Below are 17,388 nucleotides of genomic sequence, written 5' to 3'. Positions count from 1 at the left end.
TGAGAACCACACCCTAGAAGGCATCGAGCTGTAGTGCGCACTCGTAATGTCGGCGTGGGGGGTGAGCAGAGGCACGGGCTGGCCCAGCTGCCAGTGTTGGGTACCTGAGCCGGGAGGTGAGGCGGGCCCAGGCTGGGACAGCACTTTCCTCCACATGGTGCTGAAGGAGAGAATGTCGGTCTGCAGAAAGAGGCAGGAGAAAGGAGCAAACAAGAGCAGAGAAGAGACCGCACACCCTGCTGTCCCTGAGAAGCGAAGAAAGTAACTTCCTCGGTTCGTGACTTTAAAGTTCTCAGTTCCAGCCCCCTTTAATGAGGTAGGTAGAATGAGAGAGGGGCTGAATCTAGGTGCACCGTGATGAGGCACCCAATTAAGTAAGTAGAAACGGGCTTGGAGAAGAGACCATGAGCTTCTCTCACTCCTGGTGGGATTTGGGGGACCTGAGGTCACACAGGGGGCCACAGAGTTTCTTTACCTCTCCTCACACATCCAGCCACATTTCCAGCCACCACTAGTTGAGTTCCTCCCAGTTCAGTTGAACACTTGACCCACTGCTCCTTCGATTGAGGCCAAAGACCCCCCCCCACTTGTGGCAGGGGTGCCTGATGACTTCCATCTTTGTTTCAGATGAATTAATTGTGAGACCGTGCTTTTGTTTTCTATGTATTTTTATGAAATAGAAGTAAAGGGCTGTAAAATACTCAGAATGGCATGAACACCTCCACACGGACCACAGTGGCAGCACTCGTCCAGCAGGCGTGACCACTGCCCTGTGGTTGGAGGCCAGCTCTTGCCCGAAACTAGCTGCATGCAGTGCTTACGACGCACACGTTTCATGCTTAGACGTCCCCTGTATTTAAGAACAGGTCTTTGGAGGTTGAAGAACAGCTGGAACCCCGTAAGCCCCTCTGCCGGGTGTGGAGGGTGAGACCTTTTTCTGACCAGCTGTCCTTGTTTGTCTCCTCTCCTTCCCTCTCCTTGCAGTTGGTGGCCTCCCTTGGCCCCTATGACCAGAGTCAGGCTGGGTCCCTGTGCGTCCCCGTCCTCTGAATGTGGTCAGACCTTTGGCTTTTAAAATCCTGCCCTTGGCTACTACTTGACTCATGCTGGGACTCGTGCTGCAGAGAGAGTGCGGAGGGAGATGTGGGAGCTTCAGTAACTAGGGTGTGTGAGAGCCCACCTCCAGGCCCGGACACAAAGCTGATGGGTTTGCCACGTGGCCAGAATTGCGTGTGAACAGTGAGACCGAGAGGACAGCTGGCAGTGAGGTCGGGGTCTAGGTGTGGCGCCCCTGCAGTGGTGCTCTGGCCCAAAGGGTGTGTGGGGAGTGGAGGACTCCATGGGAGCACTGTGGGTGGTCGGAGAGGGGAAGCCACGCAGGGGCGGGGGTGCAGACGCGCGGTGACTGGCGCAGAGAAGAGGACGGGCGGACGGCAGCTGAACTTCCAAATTTATATTCAGTTTTATTTTTTCTGATGGTGAACTTAAAATGACATTCAAAGTTGAAATGCAAAGTGAAGTCTCTTTTATTAATCATTTATTTTTTCGGTTTTCCCCGCTTTACGCATGGTCTTCATACAAGTTTTTATGGAAGTTTTCTTCCAGTTTGGTTTTGTACGTACTTCCATACGTTTAAGTACCTATGTAGTTTTTTGTTTTTTGTGTGTTTTTTTTTACGTAAATGAGATCATGCCCAATTCACTAATACTTCAGACTCAGGCTACCAGAGTGAAGTATGTGGGGCGTTGGGCAGTAACGTTTGGTTGTGGGGGAGTGCGTGGCGTGCCTTCTGGCGGGCTCGCATCACGTGCCCGTCACGTTTGCAGTCTCCACTACGTGCGTGTTTCTGTGCGTTGAACGTAATACTGTGCAGCTATGTAACAACATCTGCGGTAACTTCTGTATAAGTACATCTCCATCTGCAGCTTTGCTTTCTAAAACTTCATTTTATTCCGTTGTGTGGACTTCCTCACTGTTTTCTGTGTACATATAAATGAGTATATTTGCAGTAAGAATGCCACATATGCTGTATAATTTTATGCCCTCGTATTTTCATTGAATGCTTTAAACATTTTTTACATTGGTCATTTCCATCAAGTGTAAATAAACTGGTATATCCGTAGAATGGAAGACTGTGGCCTTTAGAAAGAATGATATAAATCTATATGTACTGGTTGGAAAGATGTCTATCAAAAATTACTGGGTTTAAAAATACACACAGAACTCCTGGTATGATCTCATTTTGGTAAAAAGATGTTATATGTACAGACTTTAAAAGGTTTAGTATAGGAACAAATGTGATCAATGGATGTGGCTTGCAGTTTCTACGTTGGATAATCTGTAATGTTTGAATGTTGTACTGTCTTGTATGTTTGTAATCAGAAAATAAAGCTACAAAGTTTCTTGGCAACATGACTTAATGTTACATGACATTTTCTTAAAGATTTTATCTGTTTTCATTTCTTCTTGCATGATGAAATTTTGGAGGAATGCTGTCTTTTGAGGGCAGTGATTTATTTTTCTGAGAACAAAGTATGTTTGTCATTGGCCTTAGTGACCTTTGCCTTCTAGAGATGAAATACCGAATTTCTTGGAGGAGAGGCCAGACACCGGCACTGATGTTATTGGTCTTTCCTAATGTCAGACAGAGGCCTGCTCCAACCTTCTTAGAAATCCGTACTCGAATAGCTGGTCAGAAATGGAAGCGTTGGCTGTCTCTTCTTGCCACTTTCCTTAAAATGACCCTTTATCATTTACTCCTAAGGAAGTTCCTAGTTAGTATTTAAACAGTTAATAACTTTTCTTGATTTAAAAGTCTTCCTTTACTATAAACTAAACTCCCACATGTGTATATACTTTCACACGAGTCAGATTCTGGAGTGTATTATGTTCCATCAGTGTATTTGTCATTGCACCCCCATCCTTGTGTTGGAAAGAATACTTTATGTTCTCATATGTTTGGGTCACTTTACAGACAATCCCCCAGCCTTGCTGCACACATACCTTCTTGTTCAGAATTGTCTTGATATTTCTGTACATTTAGTCTTCTGGCGAAACTGGATTCTCAGTTTGTGAAAGCTCCCACATTTTGTTGGATTTTAACTTATACTCAAGGGAGAATTGACAACAATTTTCATGATCCTGTGCAAAAACATATGTCTTCATTTATTTAGGACCTGCTCTGTGTCCTTCTGTACATTAAAAAAATTTTTATTTGGAGTTGCAAATACTTCACTGAATTTATTAATGAGAATTGGTTTATTTATTTCGCTATTCCTGGAATTTTTTTTCTTGCTGTATTAACTGACAAGGTTTTGAATTCAAAATAATGCTTTTTCCACATCTATACCTTTCACTTCTTTTTTAATCAGTTGCGTTAGCTAGGACTTCCAAAATAGTACTGAATGGTGGGTATGGTGGAGGGCTTCCCTACCTTTAGTGTTTAATGCTTGCTTGCACTTGAGATAAGTCTTTATTGTGTTTGGATGGTCTCCTAGTCTTGCTCTTTGCGAGGGACATTCAAGGAAAGGTTGAGGTTTGCAGATGCTTTGTAACGTGCAACAGTGCTCGAGGAATCCCCTCCCCCTCTAATCCCTTATATAACAGCCTACCCTATTGGGATATCATCCTTGTATTCCTGGAATAGCCTTTCATGGTCAAGGGCTATTATTTAGACTTTTCTAGATTGGATTTAAATGTTTTTGCATCTAAGTAGAAAAAAGCCCAAACACACAGTTTATTGGAACACCCTCTACGTGCCAGTCCTGTGAAGGTAACAATACAGTGATGAGAAAGGCGACGTAGTCCTTGCCTCAGGGACTTTGCGGCCTGGTGTAAGTACAGGTGCTCCCTTTCTCTGTTGGGCTGTGCGTCCCCCAGCACATCTTGATTCTGTGATGGCCTTTCTGGGCCGTCCTTGGACAGGCGTCCCCCCTCAGCCTCAACACTGCCTTTGGTCGTGCCAGGCAAGCCCGTGGACGACTCTTCCCTGATGCTTTCTTCCTCTCGGCCACCCCCGACACATATCTTCTGTCCTCTTCAGTGGTAGGCATGGCTGTTGCCATGGAGGCAGAAGCTGGACTGGGGAAGTGGGGGCGAAGGGGGCAGAGCAGTTATGCTTTCGATTGGCCAGAGTCACTGTCACAGGAGTTCCCCTGGGTCTCCCCAAGGGTGAGGTGAGTATGGGGCCCTGGCAGGTGCTAACTCAGCACCTGGCCTCACTCCTGGGTGCCCTTTGGGCTGCCAGCGGAGGACAGGGTGAGTCGGGGCTGAGGGCTGGGTCACTCGGCTCCTCCTGAGGGGCCACCTGCAGTCAGGTAACCCTGTAGGAGAACGTTGACCAGTGTTTCCTTTCCCTGCTTTGCCTCTGGTTGCTGTGCAGGGATCTGCCCTGTGTTAGGACCGCCATTGCATAATAGCACGTTCCCAGATGTGCTCCTTGGGTGACGTGATGTCACCTGCCATCACTCCTGCAACATACTTAAGAGTAGATGTACGTACAAGGACTTAGTGGTGGTGGGCAGCTGACTTTGTAGCTTTTTTTTTTTTTTTAACTTATATTTTTATCTACTTGACTGTCTTTGTCCTTAAGTGGAGACTTGCTGTTTCAAAAGGAATAGGCATTGTTAATGTTTTTTAGATATATGCCAAAATGATATCCAGAAATAGGATTCACACTTGTACCAGCCGGCTTCCCACCAACACTGATCTTTATTTTGAAATAGTTTCCCATTTGGTAAGCGTAAAAAGTGTTCACTATGATATTTTACATTTCTTTGATTTCTGATGTAGATACTGGCTCTTATCACTAATTTTATGAACTGTGTATTAATGTTCTTTATTTTCATGTTGAGCCACTTACTTTTTTCTCACTGCTTTCTAAGACCTATTAACTGTCATCTATGTTGCAAAATATTTTTCCCCCTCCTTTTCTGGTTTGCTTTTATTTTGATTGGTTTTTATAGTGTGGGAAATGTGTACCGGTTTTATTTTCGCCTCTGCTGCGTAGCAGTCAGTGGTCTCTGCCATTGAATCTGCTCGAGCATTCTGCCTGTCCCTGTTCTTTACTGTTGTAAGCAGTGCTTCTCTGAACACCCTTGTGAACTGTGTCTCTCTGCTCATGGGCACATAGGTCTGTCAGTTCGAGTTCAGAAGTGGAATCACCAGGATAGGGAATGGCATTGCATTTATGTACTAATAGTTGCTAGAGTTGTGAGGGCTATTTCAGCTTGGAGCTGCAGTTTCCCTAAGTACTTCTTGGGTTTGAGGAGTTTCAAAGTTGATTCTTTGGGGTTTTCTAAATTGCCTATCATATCGTCTGCAAACGGCCAGTTTAGGGTGTGACCTTGGACTCAGACCAGGGTGGGGGTGGGGTGGGGCGGGGTGGTGGGCAGGGAGCGAGGGAGACCCCTCAGCGTTAAGGTGGTCGTGCTGCCAGCACCCACTCAGTGGGCAGCACAGTCTCGAAAGGCCTCCACTAGTGCTTTTGTTTATTGTTTTGTTTTAACTGTGAATTTATTTTTTTGACTAGGTAATACATGTCATGATAAAAATAAATAAATAAAAACAAAAACCAAAAGAGGAATATACAATGAAAAAGTTAAGTCGCCCTTCCTTCCCTGGCCCCCAGTTCCCTTCCCCAGGGGCAATCACTATTAATCACTATTAATAGTCTCTTCTGTGTCCTTCCAGAAATCGTCTAAGTAAATGACATCTGTTTTGATAGTTCCTTAGAATGCTATGCACATTGGTGTGTCCCATTTTGCACTTAACTACCTTAGAGGTCGTCTCATACCCATTTGTTTACAATTGCCTCATTATTTTAAAAGGTTTCATAATCATAATATAAACATACCATATTTTGTCCATTGTCATAACAGTACTTCAATGAATATATTCTTGCACATATGTCATTACATATCTCTGGGATAGATTCATAGAAGTAGAATTAATAGGACAGGATATTACATTTTTTAATTTTGATAAGTAACTGATTTGCCCTTTATAAAATTTGCAGGATATGTATATGCCAGTTTTTTCTTCACACGACATATATGTTATCTATCTTTATGATGATTCTGTTCCCAAGGCCCTTTCTTACTCTCAAATGAATTTCCTCTGCCATTGTGGGAAGGAGTAGGTAAGGTCCAACTGTTTTTCAGGTTTTTCTATTAAAAATCTTTTCTTTTTCAACGCCCTTGATGACCAAGGGCTGTTTCGTTGGCCTGGTCAGAAAATCTTGAGCACGTTTAACAAAGATCACATTTGTTGACTCTACTCCTGAATTTCTTGAGAAAAGGAATAGGTGAATTTTCGGCATAGAAGTTGGCATCTACCTTGTGACAGGATATTTATGGGTGTTCACATGGTCATATTATCAATGAGCAGGAAGTCCTCCATCTCTTTTCTGTGCTCTGAAAGGGTTTTTATAACATGGTAAATACTTCGCTCATGGAAATTTTATGGGAAGTTGCTCCTTTGATCATTTCATCTTTTTAAATTTCTTCCCTAGATTTTCCTCTGCTTCCTGAGTCAAGTTTGCCAAATATTTATATTTTCTTAGCAAAATTGTTGCTTCCTTATCAAACTTTTTAAGCCTACAGTTCTTAAGTATAGTTTTTACCTACTTGTGCTTTATGCTTCAAACACATGCCTAGTGGGAAGAAAAATTAATGTGATTAGAGAAGTATGTATACAAAGTCAAAGTTGTCCCTGTTTTCCAATTTTATTGTCAGGTTAGAAGATCCCGTCCCTGCTACAGAATTATAAAAATTAATCTTTTATTTATTTTATTTTGATTTTAGTTTTAGCATTTTCATATATGTTATGACCTTTTTCCACAAGTGAATGATTGGCTAGATCTCCTATTACCGTTATTATTTATTGAAGTAATCTATATACATTTCTTACTAGTTTTTAGTGCCACTTTCATAGAGTTCTACATACTCAGTTGTGTACATACAGTAAACTTATATTACAATTCTTAAGTGAATCCGTCTTTTTGTCTTTTTTGGTGTTTTATTAGGTGGTTAAATTATTGCTTTGGCTTTGGTGGTATAGACAGGAACATCATTTGTTACTTTTATGTCATCTTTCTGCCTTTAGGCATCATACTAGAAAAGAACTTTCTTAACCCTGAGATTATATTAAGATACTTCTTTTTTGTGTGTGGTTTGTTGGCCTTTTGATGTATGAACTTTCAAAATACCGATCCAAGTGAAATTCTTCCAGGTCAACTTTAGAACCATTGTCAAGTTCCCCAACATTTATATTCTTTGAAATTCCACTAGGTAGTATAGGTTAATTTGGGGGGGTATTTAGAGCTTTCATATGCTAGATCCATGTATCTCCCATGATTATCCTGTGTCTCTCTGGTTATTGCCTTTTCTATTGCTATATCATGTATAAGTTTGTTCCTATGGGTGCTGTCTTCTTCTATTAAATCTTTTGTATTTTTACAATGGAGTTCTTCCCATTTTCTCAAATTGGTTATTGTCGGTACATATTTAGGGAGTCTGGTATAAATGGGTTTCTTACTAAATTATTATTCCTATTATAAGGTCTGTTTCCACTGATTTGCAGTATTTGAGTTGGACGGTCTTACATAACAGAGTGATAATTTTATATCTTTGTTCATGCCTCAGATTTTCTTGTAATTGGCTGAAACTCTGTAGAATGATGTTCGTTAGTCATAGTGTTGAGACTGTTATGTCTGCTTTTGTAAGTGAGTTTGGTCTGCAGTTTGCTAGTGCTCTCTGTGTCTTAGATGTTTTAATTATTCTGGTTTCATAAAGAATATTTGAAAGCTTTCTGCTTCCTGTCTCTGGTTGGTTTATATGACATGGGAATGGGCCTTTTCTTGAATATGGTATATAAGGCCTCACCCCCAATGCTCTCTCAGTCCACAGCCGTTTGGAGAGTGAATTCTCTGACACTCTTTACATTTCTTCCACGTTTATTTGTCCATGTATTTCTTTAAAATGTCTGCAGGTCCCTGGCATTTTGACTCTGTTCCTGTGGATAAGAACACTTGTTCTGAAGTTCCAGAAAGGATCCTATTCCCAAACAGGTGATTTACATACCCAAGGGTGTCATGTGGCCTCTGAGAGGTGGGGCTGCTGTCACCTAGGGGACCGGAGTTCTGTCTGGAAGTGGATGCCACAGAGCAGGCTTGGGCTCCCTGCCCGCCCCTCTGTCCCGCACAGGCCTGCTGGCTTTTGAGGGCCCTGCTCTTGTCACGGCAGTCCCTCTTCGCCAGTTGCTGGGTGAACTCGACTGTGTTCTCTCGTCCCAGCTGTCTCACCAGCTCTCCAGAGCCCGGACGCTTGCCCTTTCTTTCCCCTGCCCAGCAGGGTGTTATCTAGTGTCCTGTCTGTCATCGAGGAGGGCAGGGCAGGCAGGGCGGGAGTGGCAGGGTCTCCAGGGTCTCCGAATGGAGGTGTATCTGTGTGGTTGGTGCTGAAGCTCCAGAAGACGCTGCAGAGAGAGTGGGAGGGCAGTTTCCATGGGGCGGAGTGGAGCCCACCATTGCCTGGAGAGAGTCCCCTGCATTGAATCATGCCCAAATGATGAAGGCTACTTTGAGACTGAATAATTGAAACAACTTTTGTTTTCTCTTTAGACATTAAAAAAAAAATTTTTTTTAACTTATTGGTTTTTCCTTTTAAAACAAAAAAGAATTTTTGCTGCATGTGGTTTTGTTCTTCTCTGGAAGTAAAGCCAGAAGTACAAAACTGTCAGGTAAGTTAATTTACCCAAACCTAAATTTCCTTCCTGTATTGCCTACTTTCTTGCTCCAGCTGTGGCTGACCACTAATAACAAGGCTACCTAATAGGAACCACATGCAGCTAAAACGGTTCAGGTGAAGGGAAACGTATAGCCTTAGTTGGTCACGCGAGAACAAAAGGAAGATGGAAAATCAGCTTTTATACTTGGTCTAAAAAGTTTTCTTAAGAAGGGAGGGGGCAGATACTAAAATACAGACAAGTAAGGAAATAAATGATACAGAGGATTATCAGAGTAGAAAGCTGGTTCTGTGGAGGCAAGCTAGATACTTGACAAGATTGATCAAAGCAGGAGGGTGTGCAGGGGTGTGAAGAAGCCTGATGGTCGCTTGATCACATTCTCGCCATTGGTGTGAATCCTAGGTGTTCATCGCCTGTGTAGGGTTTCTGTGGACTCACGGGTACTTCATTTAACCGTCCCCCTCTGTGCTAGGCAGCCCTGTAAGAGAGCTCCGCAAATACCTCCCAGCGCTCCCCATGCCTGTTTGTCGGGAATACTGGGAAGGGGCTGGTAGAAGAGTGGGCAGGTGAGGGTAAGTGACATGCCAGGGTGTTCTTTTGGAAACAGTGCCGCAGAGCTTAACCCAGAAACTGCACTGTGCGTCTGCAGGCCTGTAGTAAGAATGCATGCCTGTGTCTAAAACCAATTTTAAAATGGGTTTGCGTACATTATCTTCAACCTGCTCTATCAGTGTCGATACCTGACTTTTCCAGTGATGGAAAAGTTCGTCTCTCATCCCTTTACCAGAGTTTACAGTGGGGCATAGGCAAGTGAACTCAAATATTTAAGACTAAATGCAGCAAGTGCTTGGAACACTAGTAGAGGAAGTGAGTCTCGGGAAGGCTCCCAGAGGCAGTGGTGTTAGCACGAGCCCAGGGCTGGGCTGTGGGGCAGACACTCCTCAGAAGGGTGGGCACTGCTGCCGCAGGAGTCCTGAGCTTTCCTGCAAACTCAGACGCTGTCCAGCCACTCTGGCCAATAGAACTTTCCCCCACGAGGGAGATGTTCCGTGTTGTGCCGTAGGGTAGCCACTGGCGCTTGGAATGTAGCTGGTGTGACAGAGGAGCTGAACTTTTAATTTCATTGAATTTTAACTTAACAGCAGCGCGGGTTCAGAGAAATTATTAAGAGCACTTGCATTCGCATTACCCAGAGCTGAGCACATTTAACATTTTTATGTGGTCTTCTACCTTTCACGTGTTGTATGCTGTTTTAACAGCCATGTTAGGGGAAGAAATGCTCAGAAATGGCAGGATTGAGCCCCTCACGACCCCCTTTCCGTTTTTGCTAAGAAAAAATATCGACCTCCCATTTTAGTAATGGCCAGCACCTTGGGCATCCCCATGTGCTGTGTGCTGGGTGCTTAGGCCTTTTAGGGGTATTGGCTTCTTAAAGCCTCACAGTTGTAGAAGGGGTGTAGGTCTGTTGGTCCCATTTTGGAGATAAGGGGACAGACTGCAGGACAGGGACCAAGTGGCCTGGGGTCAGAGCCAGTTAGTAGCAGAGCTCACGCCTCACACGGGTGTGCGTGGTGCTTGGAACGCCTGCCTGTGCATGTGTCTGTGTGTTGGGGTTTGGTGCCTCTCTTCTGCCCTTGGCCTGTTCACAAAGCATTGTTGGTGCCCTTGTCGGGCAGCCCCACACTGCTGCCTGGTCCTCGACTTCTGGGACATGTGTATGTCTCCTTACGATCCGCAGGTCCCTGAGTACTGACTGTCCCAGGCTGCCGCGTCTTTCCTGTTGACTCATGTTGGGTTCCTCCAGTGAAAATTTTCCTTAGAGAGATGCTGCCTCCAAAGTACTTGTCTGCCACCAAACCCAAGAGGTCTTGGGCCCCAAATCTGTGTGAGCTAGACAGTGACTTGTCTCAGGAGCCGGATGCCGCCATAGGAGAAGCCGCCACTGACTCTGAATTCTTTCATCAGAGGTTTCGGAACTTCCTCTACGTGGAATTTGTCGGGCCTCGGAAGACCCTGCTCAAACTCCGAAACCTCTGCCTCGATTGGTTGCAGCCGGAGACTCGCACCAAGGAGGAGATTATCGAGCTCTTGGTCCTCGAGCAGTACCTGACCATCCTTCCAGAAAAGATCAAGCCTTGGGTGCGTGCAAAAAAGCCGGAGAACTGCGAGAAGCTCGTTACTCTGCTGGAAGATTACAAGGAGATGTACGAACCGGAAGGTGAGCGGAAGAGGAAGGCGGAGCTCCCTGGGGTGCCCCGCGCAGCGCCCCTGGTGTTCCAGGCCGATCGTCCTCTTCGCGGGGGGTGGGGGACTGCCCTGCCATAGGACGTAGGTGGCCTCCCGGCCTTGCTGCCCACGACGTGCCAGTTGGACCTTCCTCCCCAGCCGTGACAGCCTAGTGAGGGCCGGCGCCCCGTGTCCCCGGGGAGCAGACTCCCTCCTGGTTAGGATGCGAGCGGGAAGGAGACCGTGGGCCTCCGATAGGAAGGGAGCCTGCACACACCGCGACCCGGCCCAGGCTCCCCTCTGTGGAACCGGGGCGGGGGCAGGGGGCACCCCAGCAGGTTGTACTTGGCGCTGCCATCGGGAGGGTCACAGCCTCGTTCCTGCCCAGCAGGGGCGGAAGGGAGGGGCGAGAGGGTCTGACCGCTGCGGCAAGGGGCGGGGGCCACCTGGGGGGGCTACTTAGAGGGGACCGGCGAGCACGGCTGAGACCTTAAGTCATGTGTGGTGCCCTCTCAGACGACAGCAGCAGTGACGCCCACAGCGAAGGCAGCACGAGCCGGAAGGCAGCAGAGTCCCCGCCGCCCCACGCCGCCTGCTGCGGTGAGTAGCCCGGTCGCCGCGCCATCCAGGCCGCGCAGGACTGCCCTGGGGCAGGGCTGCTGCTCAGAGGTCAGAGGGGGAAGGAACTCAAGTGAGGATGGAAGGAGTCGTTCTTACGTCAAAGCAGACACGTGTGTGGAGTGAAATACAGCTGTTTCTCTTAATGATGAGAGAAAACGTTTTAAAGCTGTGTGAAATTTGCAGTAGGCTGTTTCAGGTTGTGTCCACAGCCTCCCAGGAGGGGCAGAGTTCATCACCCCTTTGCCTCCAAAGCTGTTTTATTTGTTAAAGGTTCTTCGGTGAACTTTTTGAAGGAGCGTTGCTTTTGGGGCAGGTGGGTGTTTCATTTCTTTGGGGTAAAGTTACGTGCACGTTAAGACTGACCGGGGTAAGCGAGGCGGTGGAGGGCCTGCAGTCCGTTCTCCCGAACGTGGACCTGACCACGTGGGAGCTGGGAGACCAGGAGAGCCTGAAGGGGGAGCCAGCCCCTCAGCTCAGCGTTGGCCCTGACTGAGACCAGGCCCACCTAGGCGAGGCCCCCAGAAACAGTGGTCCGGGGCCCGGGTGTCGGGTTGCACTTGGGACCCCGGTTTGGGATCCGTCTCCTAGCATCCCTTCCAAAGGCGTGTGAGCGCACACGTGTCCGGGCACGTGGTCAGCTCCTGAAATGTCTGCTTCCTCAGGTGGCCGGGACTGGGCCCAGGACTGGGACGGAGACTGGGAGCGAGCCCGGGAGCGGGAGCAGCGGAGGGGCAGAAGCAGGGACCTGGAGTCCCGCGCCCGCTGGCCGTACGCCCGGAGCCCCAGGAGCAGTAGGTCCTCCTCCGACTGCTCCCCCGTGCGCGTGGCGGGTTGACGGTGCCTTGTTCCGGCATGACGCCTCTTGTCTTGCAGGGTTTCAGCAGCGGGATCTTTCCCTTCCTCTGATGGAGAAAGTGGCTTTTGCAAAGGAAAGAGAGCACAAACGTCGGGGCTCTGTGATGGATTACGAGACGAGATCGCAGGTAGGCTGAGGTCTCCTCTCATTCTGGGAAGGCTGTCTTCATTTCATGGCAGAGAGGCCTTTCTTTCCCGAGAGGCTGAGTTATCTGCCCACTAGAATCCTGCCTGGGTTGGGGAGAGCCCCAGCGACTCCCCAGGAGCCTGGCCTGTTCCCAGGGGTGACTGGCGGCTGGGGAACTGCTGCCTGTTTTCTCGTTCATCCGCGGGGTCAGAGGGGCGCTTCTCCGCGCAGCGTTGGTGCCACGTGGTGGGCCGGCCGCAGCGGCTGCTCCTCCTGGGCCAGGGAAGCCCACCGACCCGGCAGGGGTTTCCGGCACTCAGTAGGGAGCCAGGAAGCTTGCACCTCCACGGAGCAGACTAGGGGGGAGAGCAGAGGGCCCCGGGGCCGGGAGGAGCTGGGTCTGGAGCCCGGCTCTGTCACCTGCTAGCTGTGCAGCCTCAGACCATTAGCGACGCCGAGCCTTGGTTTCCTCGTCTGTGAAGTGGGCGGGCTGTTGTGAGGAATGGGTGAGGGTCACATGTAGGTACAGAGTGCGCAGTGCGATGCCTGGCACGGGGGAGGCGCTGTGGGCGTCAGTGGCTGTGGGTGCAGGGAAGACAGGCCTTGGGAGAGAGGGTCACGTGTGACATGGCAGCGTGGAGGAGGGTGCGGGGCCCGCGGCCCTGGGCGCGCGGTGGTGACCAGGCGGGGCCCGTCCTGGGAGCCTCCTGTCTCGTGACAGGAGGGTGTTCAGCAAGCATGCGGGGAGTCTCTGTAGAGAGAGGTGCTGTGCCTGACGCTGGCATCCAGCTCGCTCTTAAGGAGGAGCCAGGGTAGCGGACTGTCACAGGGACAGGAGCAGCTGGCCAGGTGCCGCCTGGGGCGGGGGATCCCAGGTGTTCAGGAGAGCCCGGCGCAAGCCCCGAAGCGGCACCAGATGAAAGCCAGAGTGTGTGGAATGCAAGGGCAGAGGTGCAGTCTCTCCCCAGTGCCCCGAGAATGCGGTAACGGTGCTCCCTGTGGTGGGGTTTGAAAGGTGGGGTCAGGTGACAGAGGGCTCTGAATTCTACCCCGAAAACCCTTGTCATTTGTCCTGTGTCCTGGAGGCAAGCCAGAATGCGCAGGTGTGTGAGAAGGAGAGGGATGGCATCCCGTTACTGAAAGCAGAGCTTCTGCGGCAGCAGTACCGACGGGGGAGGGGATGTGGAGGGTGGGCAGGGTCGGAGGTGACCCCGGTGCTCCAGATGTGCCTTATGACCTTGTCCCAGGGAGAGGCCCCTGTGTGTGGGACACACTTAGTTTGTCACTAATTTTGGTTTCTTACTTGGAGAAGCCAAATTGACCGAATTTTAGGAATCCAGATAAAAACATTAAATTGTAGAAACTTTGAAGAAGAAACCTTTTTAGTGTGCATTTGCCCCCACGAAGAGATGAACGTCAGTGGTTTCCAGTTAACTGCTCTGTGAGCCTGGGACCAAGCGTTCACTCATCTTCAGGGAAAACAGGAACTGCGGGTGTCCTTATTTGGGGGTGTTAAAGTACTCTTATGAAATGAAGGTGATAGCAGATTGGCAGTGGGATTGTCTTATTTTGCTTTTCAAATGCCCGTCCTCGCTACTGGAAAGCGTTGGTCCCCTGTGTGTGGTCCAGAGGTCTGGGAGCCACTGGTTCCTCCTACCTTGGTGTCATAGAAATAACAAACAACGTTCTCATCTTCCTTCAGCATGCATTGTTCGTGTGTGTAGGTCATGTGAGGATGCAGCAGTGTGGGTGCTGTTCTCCGGACAGCATCTGTCACGGGGAGCGTGGCGGCGGCTTGTGCCACCTTAGATCCGTGGTTGATCACAGATGCAAAGAAAACAACTGCTTAGGGCTACCCACTTGAATAGGTCAACTTAATTTAAGACAAAGCAGCATTTTTCTTTCCTAGCGACAACGTAGTCTAAAATTTAACATACATTACATTTATGTTACTCAGATTAGGCACACGGAGAGAAAGATATGAAAAATGCCCCTTCCCTTTTGCCATTGCCCTTTGGGGTCTGTTTGCACCAGGGATGGTGTCCTTCTGGCACCCACAGTCCCCCAGGTTCTTGACCTCATCTGCTCTCTGGCAGCCCCCAAGTTAGGAGTTCTGGTTCCCTCCCTCTCCCACTGCAAATACATCTGTGCTCCCAGCGGGCTTTTCCTGCGTTGCAATAATCCAGGGCTGAGGCCCTAGGATGGAGGCACTGTCGCCCCCGAGCACAGCGGGGTGCCCGCTCTGGGGAGCCGCCCTCTGACGGGAGGAGACTGACGGGAGGAGATGGGCTCCCACCAGAAAGGGTGCAGTCTAGCTTTCTGGCCGGTGGTGGGACCAGGCGGTTTTGCAGTGAGTGCTTCCTGATCTTTTGTAGTGTGTTGTCCTAAAAATCCTCAGCCCTGGCCTTGTAAGAGTTTTCATTTTTGAAGTTCTGCTTAGTTTTGGTGGTGATTTTTTGCTTTCTAATCACTGCACATTGGCAGTTGTATTACAAATGAGGCTTTCCTCTTAAACCCCAGTGCCTGTGCCAGTTTATCTTTTTCAGTAGGCGATGCACCTGATTGTCTTTTTTTTTTTTTTTTTTTTTTTTGCTGCATTTGCGCATGGCTGTGATATCTGTGCCACTTCCCAGAACTGTAGCAAATTTAATATCAAAATATCTTTACATAATAGTTCAGTAGTGACAACAATTTACATTTCCTTTACACCATTCTTCTCCATGCTTAAACAACAAATCACATCGCAGGACATCCACTCCCACAGTGCTACAGGGCAGGCTGATGCCCTTCTCTCCGTTTCATAGATGAAGGACCTGAGGTTTGGAAAGACGTCTGCTCCCAGGGTTGCTCGGTCGTAAACGGTGCATAAGCTCCTTTGACCCTGGAATCTTCTCTGGCCCCACAGCCTGAGGGCTTCCCACGGCTCCACCTTGCTCCTTGAGTCTGTCTCCAGGCTCCCTGGGACCACGACTCCCCGAAACTAGTGACGTTCTAGTGCGGCAGTGAGAAGAGGTCCTGTGAGGTCCTGTGCGGGAGGCTCTCCTGCGTGATGTGGGGACTCCTAAGATGCTTTGCAGGGGAGTGTGCATCGAAGCAGAGGAGGCAGCTGGGAGAGGAAGGTGCTCTGTGCTTAAGGTCACCCCCGGGTTCTTCGGAACTTGTCCATACCTAGAAGGGCCCACGGAGTAGCCACAGTGTACGGCGGAGGTGGACACAGGACACAGCGGGCCTGGGGATGGAGGCCGGTCACTCTGCTGACCAGGTGTCTGGAAATGCTGTGTGCGGTTGACACTGAGCCTGTTGAAGCTTCCCACCCCACCCCCACCACCCCACCCCCATCCGGGCCGGAGTCCCACCACCACTTAGCACCCCACCCACGACCTCTGCGGTCTTTGCTCACCGTCCCAGCCACCCTGAGCTGTCCCCCCGCTAAAGCCGCTTAGCACTGACTCTCTGCACCCCACTTTATTGTTTACTGTTCTCTGATTGTTTCTCTCCAAACAAATGATAAGCTGCACGAGGGCAAGGAATATGTGTCCTCCGTCTTTGGGAGCTTCCTCAGAGTGTAGCGCCAAGGTAGGTGCCAAGTAGGTCCCTGGTAGAACCTGACTTGGGTCATTCGGAACCCCGAGCGGTGTGGGCACTTGCTGCACACCGTGTGCGCGTGCGTGTGTGGCTGCCATGCCGCCAGCGTCGTCCTGTCCTTGTCGCCCACGGGGGTGAGCTCCGCTGAGGAGAGGTGTGCGTTTGCTCTTGCAGGATGCAGTGTCGTACCAGGATGTGGTGGCCCTCACCGAGGACCGGAAGCCCCAGAACCCGGTTCAGGACAACATGGAGAACTACCGGAAGCTGCTCTCGCTGGGTGAGCGCTGCGCCCCCGGCCCGGCCCGGCCCTGCAGGCTGCCGCAGGGAGTCGGGGTCCGCGGCGTGTGTGGACTCGGGGGGTCGGAGGCCCCCGAGCGGCTCCCAGCAGAGGCGTAAACGATGAGGCTGTGTTTTACCAATCCTCTGGCTTTGGGGGAAGAGTGTATGGTGTGGGGTCAGGGAGCCCAGGAGACGACTCTTGCCCCCAAGGGTGCTGACCCTGGAAACTTAAATATTTCGAATGGGGTCCCAAGTTCCAGTTTGGATTCCCCTGGAAGACATCTGGCTCAGGTCCTAGTAGGCGGTTGGCTCTGCAGGAGTGTTGTGTGGGCAGTGGAGCCTTGAGGAGCTCCTGTGTTTGGAGAACAGGTGGGGAAAACAGGCACGAGTAGGAGGAGAGCCAGGAAGCCCAGTGAAAGGATGTCAGGACTGAGGAGGTGGTTTCGAGAAGGGGAAGACTGAAAAGAACGCACTGAATTTAGAAGGCACTCGGAGGTCTTTGTACAAACTTCTAGGTGGAGTCAGGAGAATTAACTAAAATTCAGACCAGCAGAGGCTAAGGAATGAATACTAAGGAAATGAGACTGCAAGTAGAAGACATGATAGGGCTTGGATATGGGCCCTTTCACACTTCGTGGCTGAGAGAAAGACAGACATCATTGATAGTGATGAGTCTTGGTCCCCAACTCGAGTGTGAGATGTTGTGTTCTTCCTCTGGACAGGGGTTCAGCTTGCCGAGGACGACGGCCACTCGCACATGACCCAGGGCCACTCGTCAAGGTCCAAGAGAAGTGCCTACCCGAGCACCAGTCGAGGTGAGCGCGCGAGGCCCTGCGGAGTGGCGCTTGCACCAGTGAGATGGGAGCCGTCCGTACACACTGTTACATGATGATACACAATTGATGCACAGAAATACAAGCATTTTACAGTTTATCTTCACACCACCATCA

General features: G+C 49.4%; 1 protein-coding gene across 9 annotated transcripts in view; it reads left to right on the top strand.

Moving 5' to 3' along the window:
• PEG3 (paternally expressed 3) overlaps window positions 1–17,388 on the top strand; it is a 31,227-nt gene that overhangs the window by 6,098 nt on the left and 7,741 nt on the right. Inside the window, exons 3-10 of one of the 9 annotated variants that reach the window (XM_057534037.1) lie at window positions 7,990–8,068; window positions 8,677–8,739; window positions 10,484–10,963; window positions 11,488–11,571; window positions 12,255–12,383; window positions 12,466–12,575; window positions 16,334–16,436; window positions 17,161–17,253. In XM_057534037.1, the coding sequence (XP_057390020.1) occupies window positions 10,570–10,963; window positions 11,488–11,571; window positions 12,255–12,383; window positions 12,466–12,575; window positions 16,334–16,436; window positions 17,161–17,253 (913 nt within the window). In that variant the 5' untranslated portion in view covers window positions 7,990–8,068; window positions 8,677–8,739; window positions 10,484–10,569. Of the gene's footprint in view, window positions 1–7,989; window positions 8,069–8,676; window positions 8,740–10,483; window positions 10,964–11,487; window positions 11,572–11,599; window positions 11,906–12,254; window positions 12,384–12,465; window positions 12,576–16,333; window positions 16,437–17,160; window positions 17,254–17,388 lie in introns of those variants that run through there. The other 8 variants (XM_057534041.1, XM_057534038.1, XM_057534040.1 and 5 more) reach the window with 8 other exon arrangements.

The sequence above is a fragment of the Balaenoptera acutorostrata genome, chromosome 19, assembly GCF_949987535.1.
Source record: "Balaenoptera acutorostrata chromosome 19, mBalAcu1.1, whole genome shotgun sequence".
Lineage (NCBI taxonomy): Eukaryota > Metazoa > Chordata > Mammalia > Artiodactyla > Balaenopteridae > Balaenoptera > Balaenoptera acutorostrata.
Note: the sequence above shows the minus strand (reverse complement) of the source record. Positions and strands in the feature narration are given on the sequence as shown.